At 54.8% G+C, this 16384-nt stretch overlaps 1 protein-coding gene across 2 annotated transcripts in view; it reads right to left on the reverse strand.

The window, feature by feature from the left end:
- Positions 1-16384, reverse strand: part of MLPH (melanophilin) — a 52614-nt gene that overhangs the window by 3162 nt on the left and 33068 nt on the right. Inside the window, exons 10-17 of one of the 2 annotated variants that reach the window (XM_014842784.3) lie at positions 15663-15802; positions 11052-11135; positions 7487-7672; positions 7049-7204; positions 5518-5610; positions 4302-4379; positions 2679-2736; positions 136-236 (exon numbers count right to left, since the gene is read on the reverse strand). In XM_014842784.3, coding sequence (XP_014698270.1) covers positions 136-236; positions 2679-2736; positions 4302-4379; positions 5518-5610; positions 7049-7204; positions 7487-7672; positions 11052-11135; positions 15663-15802 — 896 coding nt within the window. The remainder of the gene's footprint in view (positions 1-135; positions 237-2678; positions 2737-4301; positions 4380-5517; positions 5611-7048; positions 7205-7486; positions 7673-11051; positions 11136-15662; positions 15803-16384) is intronic. The other variant, XM_014842786.3, reaches the window with a different exon arrangement.

A 16384-nucleotide genomic window follows, 5' to 3' on the forward strand; every position in this document is an offset into this window, starting at 1 on the left:
TTTTGACTTTTGTTTACACCTTTGCCAAGTTCACTTTCTTACTTTCCCCAGTTTCTTGACTCTGAACCCTCACTAGCTATGTCCGTCTCACGGTCACGAGGTCTGAAGCCCCCTCGGGAAGGACACGCAGCTCACCGCGAAGCTGTGCCGGGTGGCGCCCCTCCTGCCGTTGGGGTTTCTCAGGGTCAGGGATCCGCGGTACACCGACTTCCGGTCCAAGGGGGCGTCGTCTTTGCCTATGGTGAGAGGGAAGGGGGTGCGTATTAATCCCGATCTTACCCCGAGCCAGTGTCTCCACCTCCTGAGAAATGTAAGAAGCAGCACAAAGGGCCGTCTCCCTTTCTGAGAAGTTTTCACAGCCTAGACTGTCTTTAACAAAGCATTTACGTTTTAGCAGTCGTGCAAATGAACAGGTCAGTCCGACTCTCTCTCCTCTGCTTTGGAGCGGCCGTTAAACTCCTGCCTCACTGCGGCCCCAGAGGCACTCCGATGGGCAAATCCAAAGCAACAGGAAATCCATCACTACTGTCGGTCGGTGTGGATCGGCTCCTTTCCTTTAGCTCCAGGACGTGACAACGGGCTGAGGGGTCTTTGGACTGTGACCGTCAGAATGGAGGGTCTCTCCTCAGGGCTTTGGATGTGAACTTGGGGCATCTGGCCTCAAATCCTAGTCAACTGTGTTCATGGTCAAGGTGAGCAAACTGCAAGGGGTAGGGCAGAAGCAGCCTTTTCTGTACTTTGTGGATCTCAGGCCAGCCCTGCCTGACACACGGCGCCTGCTCCCGGGGCTGTGACACAGGGCACCTGCTCCAGGGGTGTGACACATAGCGCCTGCTCCTGAGGGTGTGCTGGAGCACATCTCCTTTCTTCCCAACTCTGCATTCAGTGACATCACAGGGGTGTCTTCAAACCAGCCATAGAGAAAGTATTTGCACCACGGAAATTGGCAAATGCCACAAATCAGGGCTTTGTGGTTTTTTTTTTGAGAGCTGCCTGGCCAGCCTCCCGTCGTCTCTCGCTTCATTTTAGGCAGGGTATGTTCTGCCTGGCCTTGCTGTCTGTCCCTGCTCCAGGACCAACTCCGCTGAGGGAATTGCTAAACCAGGGATCACAACCACCGAGCAGTGAGGACACACGTGGCCCTTCCCTGCTTCCCTGCTTCACTGGAGGGGTGTGTGAGGACCTGCCCGCGTGGGGCTGACCTCTGGCAGACCCGGGGAGAGACTGCCTCGGCCCCCCTGAGGCTGGTCATGGGGCAGGAGAGACAGGTGATAGGCTGGAGGTCTCGGCCGTGCTGTTTGGACCCTGAAATGCCCATGAGCTCAGGGGTCTGGCGGTGAAGTACTGGCCTCGGACTGGACAAAACCAGTCGGAGAGCAGCTGGAGGAGCCCACCCTTGCTCTCTTGCTGTAAACACGAGCCTCCTTGTGGACTTTAGCCACGAGACCTGCAGGAAACTCCCCTCTGGGGTCAGCATGTGGTACTCCACAAGTCCCCACTGCCCCTCAGCAGGAGGTCTCTCTGACAAAGCCGCCCACCTAGTTGATGGCTCTGGACCAGGGATTCCCCTCAAAGGGCCTCGGGCACCAGCTCTGTCCCTGGACCGACCTGCACGTGTGCTGGGAGCTCTGGGGTGCAGAGAGGGCGCTGGCATGGAGGAGCGTGGAAACGGGGATGTGCAAAGACGAATCACGTGCCCAGAGGAGGGGGGGGGTGACCTCCAGGGGGAGGCGTAGTGCTTGGCCTGGCAGGACTTCAAGAGGCAGAGGTGGGTGGGAAAGGGAGCGAGGTGCGTTCAGGACAGAAAGTGCGGCCCAGGCCAAGGTACAGAGGCCCGTGGTCGCCTCGAGCACTCTGAAATCAAAGTCTGCACCAGAAATGCGTGTTGTCCGATGGGAAGGAAAGTGCACCCATGGGCAGGTGGACCAGGAGGCAGATGGGCTCCGGTGTGTGGCAAACAGTGCAAGTCTATGCTAAGAAATCCTACTTGCTTCTTCAAGAAATTGGGAGCCAACGATTGTTTGTGAGCAGAGGAGGGATGTGAAGAGAGCTCCCTGTTGGGTCCCTGGCTGTGGTGGAGTTGGAATGAGGGGGTGATGAGGACAAAGCTCGGACGCAAGGATAACAGCAGACACCACCATGGCGTAAGGGCCTGAACTAGTTCAACGGTGGAGAGACTGACTCTGAACTGGGAATGCGGCCCCTTCCCTCTGGTGACCTGCGGCCGGCCTGCAAGGTGAGCAGTGGACCAGCACAAATGCCCCGACAGCCCGGCCTTGTGCTGTGGAGGTAGCCGGGCCTTACACCCTGTCCGTCTAGGACAAGGTTGATATCCTTGTCACCATCAAGGAAGGCTCGATCATGTTCTGTGCTTTGTGTAAGAAGGTTGGGAGCTGTGCACCGTATTTGGACAACTTACATGGAAAAATAGGGAAAATGCACCCCAAACCCCACCACTTTTGGGTGCCTACAGCAGCAAAGTCCTGTCATCTGGGACGCCGATTGCTGGAACGGTCCCTGAGGGTGGCTGGGGAGGCACCGGGAGTGAGGATGTCAGGGGCATAAGGTGCTGCATCCCACAGATTACACATGTAGAAATACAGAGCCCTGACTGGCCATTTGCACGCCCCTGAGCTCATCTCCCGGCCGTGCGGGTGAGGGAAGCAGCCGACTCTTACCTTGACTTTTGGGGGAATTACTGAACTTCTTCTTCAGCAGAAAGGGTACAGCCACGACCTGGAAGAGAGATGTCTCTGGGCTTCAGCACATGGTTGTAATTTTTAGGAACACTGGGAGCTGATTTGGGACTTCTCATTCTTCCAGATTCTAACTAATCAGGTCAACCATCTTCCATTCTTTGGCACTATCTGAACTTTAACAATATTAAAATGCGTGTTATCAATCAATTAAACACCAAATGCCAGAATATAAAAGAGAAGCTTAGCTTTCAGAGAACTGCCGACTTTGGGTGGTACGGCGGAGAGAGGACACATTTCAGCCCGGCAGACGTGGGTTCAAATCCTAACGCCACCCCCTCCTATCAGGACACGGACGGTTTCCATATCCTCTCCGAACTCAGGCTCCTCATCTGGAAAATGGGCCAGAAGCCCCCTTACAGGGATGTTGGAAGATTAATTGTACCTAACACAATTTCCAGCTCCCCCTGGCCGTTGGTCCCCACGCCGTCCTTCCTTCTCCCTTTTCTATTAACTACTTCTCTACGCTGGGATCATTCATTCTCTTCTGCCTGGCTCCTTTTGTGGGCTGTACCTGGATGCCAGCTGCTGGGCCTCCCGGGACAAGTCAGGGAGCACCATGGCCTCAAGGAGAGGGTGGGAGGTCCGATCAGCAGACCCCTCTGTCACTTACGGTCTGTGCGATCTTGATCAGGCACACCTATCTCCCTGAGTCTCAGTTTGTCATCAGTGCAACAGGGTTAATATCAGTGCCTGTTTACCAGGTTTTATAAAAATCAAATGGAGGGGTGGGGGAAAAATACTGTTTTTAACTGTAAAGAGCTATCTAACATTGTTCTGATCAGCAAAAGTGGTGAGATGTTTGTTACGGCTCCTGGGGGACATCAGGAAGGACGTGGAGTAGAAGCCACTCATTCTGGGGCCCTGGGAACGGCACCAACAACCCCACCCCCAACCACACCACCTTCACCCAGATCTCACTCCCTCCAGGCCGGCTCTTTCCCTGTGCCACTACAGCTGTTAGTGCTGCCACCATCTTCCTGATTGGCAGGCTGTGAAGGTTTCTGCCCACACCTCCCCACATCCCCATGCCATTTTGTGCACATTAGCTCCAGATGCTTTCACAGCCACAGCCAGCACCTGAGTCTCCTAGCTGGAGGCCTGTCCCGAGGCCGCTGGAGCCTGCTGTGCCTGCACAGGGAAGAGCAGAAGAGCCTGGAAATGTATGTTGTTGGTGACTGCTGGGCGTGGAGGGGTAAATGCACCAGCTACCTGGCGCCTGAACAGGATGACTCCTCGGTGACACACTGTATCCAGAGATCTGTGTCACCCTGAGCCAGTTACCCTGCACAGGGTTTGCTGAGGTCGGATGCTTGCCTGCCTCCCTCCCTCTCTGCCCACTTTCCCACTCCCCTGCTGGGTTTTCCTGAGTTTTCCCAGCAAACTCTTCGGCACCATCCGTCGTCTCAGTGTGCGCCTCAGAGGATCCCAACCTGCGGGACTCGCCAAGTTCCCACCTCTCCACGGACCTGTCGTGCTTCTGGAAAAGCTGTGCGCCTGCTACTCTTTGTCCAGCCTCTGGAGGTTGGATGGAACAACACGTACCTTGACCTCTTCCGATGGGTCTGCATTTGGATCCTTAGGACTCTGGCCAGTTTTCCCAACAAGCCGGGGAAGAAATATCTGGAGGACAAGGAGGAAGCCTGCATATTATTACTGCCTCGTTCGATCTCCAGCCACAGGATGCACCAGCAGCACATCAGGATGGACGTTCTCCTTAAATACTTGGTCAGGAATGCTGGGAAGGCATGTTAGCCCTCCCCAAACACCCCTCCAACGCTCTCCAGGGCTGCCATGCTTAGCAAATTGAACTCCAGAAAGCCCAGTTAGCTCCGAATTTCAGATAAATGACAAATAATCTTTTAGTGTAACTTCGTCCCAAATGTTGCACGAGATATTCTTATACTAGGAAATTACTCGTCGCTAATCCGAAATTCAAATTTAACTGGGCGTCCTCTATTTTACCTGGCAACCCTATCTGGGACTACCCCTGGAGCATCTTTCATTTTTCTGCCCAATTTCCTTACACAGCTGATTTCATCTGCAGATCCCGACTTGAGTCAGGAGAGAAGGACGTTGGGCTCAGATCTCTGTGGTCGGGGCGGACCCCTTCCCATGACTTTCCCCAGCCATCTACTCTAGTCACACCCGTCTTAGCCACACATGGCTGCTTATCGAGCCTGCCAACATGAGGTGTTATCACTCAGGTTTCTTTTTTTTTTGCATGGAATGATTCACCCTGGGCTAATATATGCTGCCAATCTTCCTCCTTTTGTTTTTTCCTCCCCAAAGCCCCAGTGCCTGGTTGTGTAACCTAGTTGTGAGTTCCAGTTCTTCTATGTAGGCTGCCACCACAGCATGGCTACTGACAGACGGGTGGTGTGGTTCCACACCCAGGAAACAAACCCAGGCCACCAAAGGGGTGAGCACCAAACTTTAACCACCAGGCCATCAGGTGGCTTTTTTTGGACTTTACTGTGTATGCATGTGTGCACGTGGGTGTGTTTCAAATTCTTACAGTAGGAGCGGAGGGTCCCCTCATAAAGTGCCTTCTTCAGTTAGAAACCACCACAGTAATTAACGGAAAGGAATCCCAGCCCAGCCCAGTTCACTGATCGGCTTTTAGGAAACCAAGACTGCAGTTCCAGGAGAAAGGAGGCGGCCGGCCCGGGGCCCCTGGTTTCAGGCCCTCAGGGCAGCCTTGTGCTCCTGGCTGGGTCTCGGGGCACAACCTCCCCTGGTCTGTGGCCCCACCACTCACCGGGAGGTTGGACTTCCTCCGCGGCTTTCCCGAGGGCCTGACCGTGAGCCCCGCGGCCTGCAAGGCTGCGATCCTGGACTCAATATCCGAAACCTAGGGGAACAACAGACAGACAGGTGTCACCCGATGTGCCATCTCAAAGTCACAGGATGGAAAGAGCAGCTGCCCCGGTTCACCCATTTTCTTATGTTTTCCCTTAAGACTGGGGTCCCAACCAGACGTGCTTCCTGGGGGTCTTATTTTCATTCATCTTCCATGGCTGTCGGGGAGGGGGCTGGGTATGCCTTGAAGGTCACCCCCAGGCTGGAGGAGAGGGGGCTGTATTCATTTTCTGGAGGTGCATGGAAGTCTGGCTCCCATCAGGGATGGAAGAAGGGGTAGTGACTAGGGGAGAGTTGGAGGAGGAAGCTTGTGGAAACAAGCTAGGTCCCATCACCCTGCTCAGATCCCTCCAATGGCTCCCTGAATTCTTCAATGGCTCTTGGGGCTCTCTGGAATCTGCCCTCCTCTCAGACCTGCCTCCCACACTCTCCCCTGGACTTCTTCTGCTCCAGTTTCAGAGTTTCACTGCTGATTCCTGAACATGCCAAGTTCTGCACCACCCCAGGGCCTTTGCATGTGCTGCCTCCTCATAACGTCCCTTCCTGACCACCTTGTCTAAGCAGCCCACTCTGAACTCCCTCCTAGGTTACCCTCACTTCCTGTCTTCACAGCTCTCTTCATGAACTGAAATGATCTCCTTGGTCTTTGGTTTGCTGTCTATCTCCTCCCACTAAAAATGTAAGCTCCAGGAAAGCAGGGCTCAGGCTAAGACATCCACATCTATTGTGTCCTACATAAGGCCTGCCATATTCCAGGAGTTTGAAAATTGTTTGCCAGGCAAGACGGAATACATGAATGCAGAGTCTTCAGGCTGGCTCACTCCCTGGCACATGCATGGCTCTGGGCACAGGTCCCTCCCTCCTTGAGGATGGATGGGCACTTGCTGATGAGCTGAGGAACGAGAGCGGGCAGTGAGTGCTGGCCCTCCCGCAGTCTTAAGGGCAGACCGTGTCTTCTCTGTGGGCCCCCGGGGGGAGGGCGGAGCAGATTCCTCTCCTTGGCTGTCCCTGGGAGGCCCTGGCTCTGTCCTTTGACCCTGGTCCACTGTTAACACAGCCCTCACCGAAACTGAAGCCCTGAACCCAGGCTGGGGCTCATAAGGTGACCCTTGGCTCAGAGCCTATTCCCGGGCCCTCGGGCTTTCTAAACTCTAAACCTGTTTCTGGAGAAGCCCCTCCCCATGGGACAGCATCTTTCTCCAGTAGCTGAAAACTGTGTCTGCTCCTCACCAAGGCAAAGGGGAAAAGGGCAGGGGTGGGGATGGGGTGGGAACAGGCGACTCCCCCAGAGCCCCTAGGCTCCCACCCTGGAGCCAAGGGCATGGGCTGTCTGAGAGCCTTTCAGGGGACCGTCCACTGTTGCCAAACCTTCGGGGCCCGCCACTGTCTATCCTAGGGAACCACCTGCTCCCTGGGGCGCCTGGGGCTACCTCACTCTCTGCCTGCTGGACCTCGGAGGCCGTCACGGCCACTCTGTCCTCCAGCTCTGACAGCTCCTCGTCCGTGGTCCTGCTGGGCTGCACGGGGTCCTGAGGGCCCCAGGGGGTTGTTTCCTGGCTGTACCTTTGTCCTGCAGCTGCGCACACCTGGGAAAGGGAAGCACGGAAGGTGACCGCCAGCAGGAGACGCGGCGCTCTCTCCAACGCGGGTCCCAGCCTCACGATGCTCTTTTCTCTGAACTCCTGGAGCTAGTCGGCTGGCTGGTCAGCCACCGTGTGGGTCTCGTTGAGGCCAGTCAGTGTCCACGGGGGTTGGCTGCCTGCCCCGGGGCGGGCTGGTGACCCAGTTACAAACCACTGGCCGGGGCGACTGTTGATCCCCGGCCCTACCTCTGCCTGTGTCCTGCCGAGACTGCTCGGTGGCCTCACCTCTGTGGCCGCCCACGGGAGGTCCTCAGTGGATGTGCTCCCCTCCAGCTCTGCCCCTTCATCCTTGCCCTCCTCCTCCTCGGACGAGGTCCCCTGTTCACTGACGTGGCTGGTCAACTCCTCCAGCTTTCTCTTTAGGGTCGCCTCTTCTATGTCGGTGTCTGTGGGCTCGCTGGTAGCTAGATCCTGAAATGAGTGGATCTGCCTTTAGCTGGGCATCTGCAAGCAGCGCACTCAGAGGCAGGACTCTGGGAGGCGTCCTGTCCCCGAGCACACCCAAGGCTCCTGCTGGAGCTGCGGCCTCCATCCATTCTCCACATGAGCTTGCCCTAAGTGCCTGTGCTGGGGCCGGTCTCAGCCACAGAGAACCAGCTCTGCAGGGCTGGGCCATCGGGTGATCCTGACCACACCCGGGGCTCTCAAGATCCACCATTTTTGAACAAGACCTTGAGCTTTCCTTATTGGACATTCTTGTAATGGGAGGACAATTCTTCCCTCTGCCCGTAAATCGGGTCCCCAAGCCATTTCCTAGAGTTCTAGCACCTCTAAGGTGCCAAACCAGGACCACAGGCCCTGGACTGTTTGCATCTGGCCAGTTGGGTCTGACGGGGTGTTGACGGCTCAGGTCTCCGAGTTCTCTCTGCCCTATCCCCGTGTTGAGACCGAAGCACACCACGGCCCAGTGACCTCAGCCCCTCCTAGAAATGCTGCACCACCTGCGGTCTCTGGGGTGTGCCCTGAACTTGCATAATGACAATGGCATTCAGGGCCACCGCTCACGGTGTGTCCACGCACGCCAGGCACTGTGCCCATGGTCTCTCGCACGAATGAGCCTCATGTTGGCTTTGCACCAGGGCTGACGCTCCTAGACACTGGCTCGAAGCAGACTGAGAACCACCCACAGAAACAATGTATTTGTGACTTTTGGAAAACCGTACACAAAGTTGTGAGAACACAGCGGTGATGTCCTCCATGACACAGCGGGAGACATGCTTCACCACAGATCCCTGCTCGAATCTAGAGCCACGAGATTTTGTCTCCCTGGGGGAACTTGTCCCCTGGTCTTAGACGAGGGTTAGATTAATTTAACGTCTATTTATTGGCCTTGGTTAGTAACAAACTCAGAGCAAAAGTGAGAGCTCATCTCTGGCAAGTCTCCCAGGCCAGACTGGAGCTCTTTTCCAGTGTTGTATTCTTCCGTCATAACTTTTGTAGGTGGTATCATAACTTCAGCTGGAGTTGGAGCATAAACAGGGGCTGGAAAGCAGGGAATGAACAGACAAGAAAACACCTGCTAGGGGCTAGGAGTCCCTCCTGTATTCCAGGCTGTTACCCTTATTCCTCGGGCTGGGTGCGCAGGCATGGAGCCCCTAATTCCTCCACCCAGGGTCACTCATTAAGAAGCAGAGCAGGCGTGCACTGTGGTCAGCTCCGGTGGCCATGCCCTTTCCACACTCTGGCCAGCAGTTCACTGGGCAGCTATGTCTGCCATGGACACAAGCCTATGTGAAGGGATTTAGCGCATTGGCTCCAAGAACTGACCAGAACTTATGCGATAAAAACAGAAAAATTATCCCAATCGCCTTTTACAGCCAAAACAATGTTACAGCGGGTGATGAGATGAAAACATCCCCCAACACAGCTGAGGGCAGTTCCATCCTTGAAAGCTCACTCAGGCCCCAAATCCTGGCGTCACCTGCCTCCTCTCTCTCTCGTCCTGAATGCTCATTCCTGTTGGCTCTGCCTTGAAAAGGTCCACACATGCCAGCTCGCATTACGTCCGCTGCCCGGCATGGTTCACTCTCCACCTTCTGCATCCTGGACATCCCAACAGCCTCCTACTTGCCTTCCCTGTTTCCACAGCCTCTTCTCAGTATAAAAGGCAGAGGGATTCTCGACAGTCCGCCAGTAACAGCCCTCCTCACTCAGGCCTCCCCATCCCTCCCAGAGAAACAGGCAGAGCCCCAGCAGTGGCCTCAGAGGGGTCCGGTCTCCTCCCCTCCTGCCACCCTGCCTCCTGCCTGCCGGTCCCACCTCGCTGTACAAGTGCACCCCCTCCGCCTGGGGCGCTCCATCCCAGTGCCGAGGGACCGCTCCTGCACCTCCCCAGCTCTGTGTGGGGATGCGCCTCTCAGAGAGGTACCCCTCACCCTGCCCCACTCATCCCCCTTCCTCGATTTTTTTTCTCTACCTTCCTCCACTTCTGGCCTACGATTGGGTGCTTACTGCCTGGAGACTGGGAGGCGAGCCCCCTGAGGCCATGCGTCCTGTCTGTGTCCTTCACTGCTGTCCTCCCAGCCCGGAAACCAGCGCCTGGCACGAGGCAGCACCTGGACGTCTGCTGGCTCCTCCCAGGTGACAGATCACGCGTCAACTTAATAACAGAGCGACCGAGACAGAGAGTCCACTCATTCATCTGTTCATTCATTCACTCATTCGCTGCCTTTCAAGGCTTCCTCTGGCCCACAAGGCAGAGTTTAGAGTGGAGGTGAGGGCTCCACTAGGACTCCCCCACGAGAACGTGAAGCCCTCCTCATCACCCCTTTCTTTCACCCCGTTGATGCCGGAGCGCTGATGGAAGGAGAGGCTTCACCACCAGGAAGCTACTCACACCCATGGTCCCGTTGGACCAGCTTCTGTCCCCCTCGGCCCCCGAGTGCTCCTGGCAAGTGGATGGCAGTGTTCACCATCACTGAATTTTTTATGTGAATGAACCTAAGACAGACCCCCAGGCCTCACAGAACGGAAGCCCAGGGCCCCGCTGGGGAGAGCTGATAAGGAAGCCACACATTTATCTGGGAAGCTCCTCTACGAGATCCCAATTTTCTGATGAGGCTCAGAAATTGAATCTCCTCAGAGGCCCCGACAGGCGGAGAGAATCACGGTGATGTTCAGTGGGTACGTTCTCTTGGGTCTGATGGGAACAAAACTTTTTCCCAGAGCGAGTGGGACTGAGAAACTGCGGAGTCCCCGGGAGAAATGGGAGCCTGAGGGGTGGAGTGGAGACCAATGACTGTTGTTAGAAGCAGGTGTTGTCTCTACTTTGTAAGTAAATAAATTCACGCGTGCAGACACACACACACATGCACGCACACATGTCCAACACGTATGTATGTATCCAAACACATGATAACGTGTATGTGTGACAGCAACTGGCCAGCATGACAGGATACAGCCGGGGAGACCAAGCCATCCAGGGTTGAGCCCTAAAAGTCCTATGTCCTTGGAACCCCTTGATCCTGGGCAAACTGGGATGTTGATCACCGTGGTGATGCTGGCGGGGGAAGCCCACTACCCCATGGTGGAGAACCTTACTGTGCCCAAGGCTTCTTGGGGATCCAGACCCTGCCTGGTCCTGGACGGGGCAGATGACCCCAGTCGGGATGTGCGGCAGAAACCTGCCCGGCTCTCTGAGCACCACACGTGAAGCTCGAACTTACAATCTGGGAAACCTCAAGACATTTTTCCCTGCAAAGCCGGTGTGGGTGCCTCAACCCTCCTGATGAAGGGGCTTGGGGGCCCTTTCTCCCTGCCTGGCTGGGGCCTGCCTGGCCCTGGGCATTACCTTGGCCTCGGGAGGCACGACTATGTTCTCCAGGTGGGTCAGCAGGTGTTCCACGGCTGACATGCGCTCATTCAGCTCAAAGATCTGCAGCAGAGGGAGAGAAACAGTGGGGGGAGGACGCAGCCCCCTCCCACCAGCAGGACCTGCACCCGCCACCTCAGAAGCTCCACGTTCCCAAGCAGTGGAAGGAAAGGTAAGGCCACTGTCCATGACGTAACCTGGGAAGGGTGACCGTGAAGCCCACTTTCCGTCACCAAGGGTCTGGAACACCAAGCAGAAGCTGGGAGAAGTACCAGAAGGGGGGGTGTAGGGGGGTGGACGAATAAAGCGGGAGAGGTGACAAATTCAGCCAGACGAGGAAGCTGATCTGAAAGGCCTATGATGTGTCATTACTGTGGGGCAGCTATTGTCACTGCCATCGTGATCGGCACAGGAAGGCATGGATTAAGCCACGTTGATCAAACTAAAAGTCATTAGCTGGCGGGAGCCTTGGATCATTGTGGGCCAGGAAGCATGCCAGGTGACGACCGAAAGTCACTCAAGGTACAACTTCCTGCCCATCCCTTGAGTCACCAGACACTTGAGTCACCAGAGTCTATCAGCTCCCAGACTGGGACACGAGAAAATCAATTCTTCAGTTTTCTTCCAAGCCCAGCAGATGCCTCTCTCCTGCCATTATGTCGTTCGCGGTTCACCTTGTTTTAAAAGGGAGACGGCACGTGCAGGGTGCTAAGACGCTCTTGCATTGTCTGGTAGGTAATTAGTTTGATCTTCACAGTGCCAAGGGCCTTGAGTGGGCAAATCTGCCTGAAGAAGGACATACATAAACTGAGAAACGTCAACACGAGTGTTCGGGTGGGGAGTGGCTCTCGGCCCTCGCCTTGAGCGGCTGCTGGTAATTGAGATCCGCTGTGGTCGCACCCGGCGTCCACAGAGGCAGCGATCAATACCTCCAGGAAGAGAGGTCCCCAGACAGCGTTTGTGTCCCCGAGGGGCACCTTGTGCGCAGGACATGTGCCACTTCAGAATTGGAGACGAAGAGCCTGACCCGACCAGTGCCCCACACCGTCCTTGTGAAATGTCACCTCCAGAGTAAAAAGGAAAGAAAAACCTCCCACGGTGGGAACCTGGGACATTCTCTTCTGGGGTAGGAGGAGGGGCGGGAACTGGGTGCAGCAAGAAGCCAAGGAGAGGCCAGCAGGCATGGGGCCAGGAGGTGAGCTAGGGGCTCAGTGCTGCTGTGTGGCTGCAGCAGGCTCTCTACCTCCAAGGCAGCACGGACCCGATAGATATTACATGACCCTGGTTTTCCACCCTTTCTTGAGAGCCGCTGGCCTCTTTCAGACACCTGCATGGAACACCTGCTTCTTAGGTGCTCATGAGCAGCCCTCACAAAGCTGGTTGTGCCCTTTCCCCTTCTCCCTAACGGGCTACCTGCTCTGGCAGCGGCGTCTGCCCCGGTGTGAGCTCCGACGGACGGTCAGGATTACCACGTTAACTCAGACATGACCGACGTAAACTCGGTATGGAGTCCAGGTGCTCTCAATGCGTAGGCAACATAACCAAAACTTACAATTTGCAAACACAATGCAGACACAGGCCATGGGTTAAAATGAACGGCTGTCACTTGGCACCGGTGAGGCTCTTATGGGGAAACCAAGTCAGTGTCTGCAGCCTGAGAACAGCATGGATGGCCTTGCGGCAGCTCTTGGGAGTGGAGGTCTCACCCCCCCACCACGGGGGTCAGAGGTGCGTGCCAGTGCTCGGCTCCCTATCCCCCTCCTCGATCTCAGACCCAAGGAAGCGTCCTTTGTACCGCATGCTGTGCTGTCTTGGGCCTTCTCTTGGCAGGAGCCATTCTTTACAGAAAGTCTTTCCCAAATATCCTCATCAGAAAGCCCTAACCATGAGTGGAAATGCAGAGATAGGCCACAGTTAACAGGAGGGCCATCCAGATGCACCCCAATAAAACGTTACTCTGGAGAACTCTCAGCCCCCAGGGATGGCCGTGAGTCCTGGGCTCAGAAGCACTGCTCTGTGGGGTGGGTAGATGCGTGGGTGCCTCCCGGGCCCTGCAGCGGTCCCTTCATGGAGACCCTTTAGGGTCTGCCCGGGGCTTTCCCTGACGCAGGGAGCACTGCTGCATTTGGAGGCTGCTCTTTACACCGCCCAGTTCCCTTTACATAAAGATGCAGGGGACCCATTCCAGGTGAAATGTTCGTCTAAGTAAATAAATTTACTAGAAATAAAGAAAGAAAAAGAATTCCAGAGACAAGACACAAAGATGAAATAGAGGTTCATTCAAAGAGGCATAAAGGAAGACACTGGTACCAGGAGAGCCCAATCCGGGGTACAGATTTTCCTGAAAGTTATCGAAGTTGCTAAATTGAAAACTTACTGAAAATAGACAATTTGATTCTCGTTTTTGTCCCACAGTCTTCTGACTGGGGAACTTGGAGCTCCTCTGCTTGCTGTGGTTCTGCCACCCGGGGAGGGCTCTATCCTGGGGTGGGCTCCAACCTGACCACACTGGGGAAGTCTCCATCCTGGGGAGGCTCCATCCTGACCACACTGGCTCTCCACCACTGTCCTCCAGCCCCCTTAGAGGTCAGGCCAGTCACTCCCTGGTCTGAATCAAAGGGCACTTCCTTGCATCAGCATCTTCCTCGCTAGGAGGGTAAATGACTTGTGCTTCTTTCAGAGATGGAGGTCGGGTGCAGGAGGAACTTCCAGCCCCAGGTCGTGGGATGCTTCTAGGTGACATTACAGGAAAGAGTCAGCTGTGCCTGAGGGCACTGACTCTGGAGAGGAGAGATGCCGAGTTTAAAAGCTGCATGTTTTGGCCCCACTGACAGTTTAGCCCAATTTTAGAACAAAAAATTTACTCTATTCCCCAAAAAGCCATGCAAAGAAAGACTCCTTCGAAGTGTTGTGCTCATTTTTGGCCAACGAGACTGAGGTTGGGAGGGCCCTAACATCTTCTACGTGAGCGTGGACTGAGGAGAGGCCCACGCCCGCCTCCTTCCCCACACGCGAAGGTCCAGCCCTTGCAGACAGTGTTAGAACAGATCCGCTGGCGCGCAGGCAGTGGGTGGCAGAGCACTCAAGGAAGGCCCAGCCTGCTGGGTGGCACTACATGTTGCTCGATGTCCCTGGGCAGCGCTGGTCTAGCGACTCCACAATTGAGCCCGAGGTCCTGGAAACAGTTGCTTGCAGAACCAGGCAACGCTCCTCCCAGGTCATCTCCGTACAGAGAGAGGGTAAGGGGTGCGGATGGCCCAAGACCCTTGCAGAAGAGCCCCTCCCAGCTCTGGCCCCCTCGCCTGCCCCTCTGGTCCCCTGTTCCTCGTGTCTGGGGCTTGAATGGCAACCACCACAACCACACGTGCACCATCCATCTGCCTTTCCTGAATGTGCTCAATGCTTGGTTAGTCTTTCCACCTGACAGCCCAGGACTCAGCCTATGGGTTCCCCAAAGGGAAGCTCCACAGATGCATCCTCCACCCAAATCTCCCAGGAGGCGGTCCCAGGAGGAGCTCTGGGCCATATGTCAGTGTGCAGACGAAGCTGGACCTGCATCAATCCTGGTTCCTGAAAATGTGCCAGAGACCAACCTTGGCACAGCCACGGTTCTGGATCCATCCAGAGCAGGGTCCACTCGCCCTCCTCCTGGTGTTGTACCTCCAGACTCATCAGCTATGAAACGGCCCCAACCCAGCGATTCCATCCACAGGCGTCAAGGTCCCATCAGACTTCCGTGAGACTGTGTTCACCGAGTGATCACGATGTTCTCGTCTAAAACATCACTGCCCTTCCCCCAGGAAAAGGCGCTTACGCAAATTTAAATCAATTGTGAACAGCATCAGTGCTTAAATTCAATGAAGGGAACCTGTGGTACTCAAGGGAACCTTGTGATGCGTTATTTCATAAATCAGTGTTTACAGCGTGCATGATTCTCACTACCGTAACAGGCATTAAACATTCTAAGTTGAAATTTCTTAAAACCCATATAAAGCCGGATAAGGGTATAAAATAACTGATAGATTATTCCCTCTCTTGTAAAAGGCATAATACTTGACAGAGTATAAAATATCTATTTTCACCAGAAGGAATGAAGTATTGATTATAGGTTATAATATGGATAAGCCTCAAAAACATATACTGAGTGAAAGAAGCCAGATGCAAAAGGTCACATATGGTACGATTCCATTTATATGAAATGTCCAGAATGGGCAAATCCACAGACGGAGGTGGTAGGTGGTTGCCAGGGGCTGGGGGGAGGTTGGGAGCAAATGCCTAATGAGTATGGTTTTCCTTTAGGGTGACAGAGATGTTTTGGAACCAGACAGATGTGATGGTTGCACAGCACTGTGAACGTACTCAATGTGACTGAACTGTTCACTTTAAAATGGTTAATTTTAGGTTATGTGAATTTTGCTTCCATAGAAAAATGTGCATTTTGATGACAGCTCCTATCTCCGTTAAGTAGGTGTGTGCAATCCCATAGTTTTAAAATACGGAAAGATTTAACTTTCTTTTACGACCTGGTGTTAAGGTAAGAAGGTTCCACCCAAAGAAGCCACAAGGATGCATTCTTCCAGGCCCCCTTACCTGGCTCTCAGACAGAGTCCGGCCCCTGCGTGTGGACCGGTGGGAGGCCCCCCTGTGAGCTCGGACGCTCTCTTCATCGGAGGTGTCCACATCGGCCAGGTACTGGGATGGGAGCTGCCGATTCTCGGTGACGTTCGCCCCTTCGGAGGAAGAGCAGGTTTGAATTATCGGAGTGAAAGGCTGAAAGCCAACGGATGTGTTGTTTCCAATGAAAACAAAATGAGAGATCAAAGAAAATGAAGACGTGATTGTATTCCTCTGATGTTGTGGGGCTGTGATCCTTCATCAAAATAAGAATGGAGCCAAGTCCAGTCCCCACGCAGGGAGCTTCAGGAGACAGGGGCCCCAGCACCCCCCACGGGGCTTGAAGAGTTGACAGCCATGTTGGCAAAGCAAAGGGAATGTAATTACGCCACACAGAATCCCACATGCATGGAGTGTGGCAAACGTGGGTCCCGGCAAGTTTCCATGAGTGGAGGTGACTTTTGGAAGTCTTTCCACATTGGTCACTCTGGGTTGTTTTCGTGCCAGACCAATGATGTACAGACTTTCCTGGGTACAGCTCATCAATGGTGTGGCCTGAAATGCTTGTTCTGGGGCTCCAATGGGGAGAAAACCCACTTAACCACCTCCTCACCAAGAGCTGCCCACCCACTGCTCCAGCTGGCCTGGGTGGCACCACACACAGCCACGTGGGGAGATGGGGGAAGGCGGAGCTCAGG

Source organism: Equus asinus, chromosome 19 (genome assembly GCF_041296235.1).
Source record: "Equus asinus isolate D_3611 breed Donkey chromosome 19, EquAss-T2T_v2, whole genome shotgun sequence".
NCBI classification, from domain to species: Eukaryota; Metazoa; Chordata; class Mammalia; order Perissodactyla; family Equidae; genus Equus; species Equus asinus.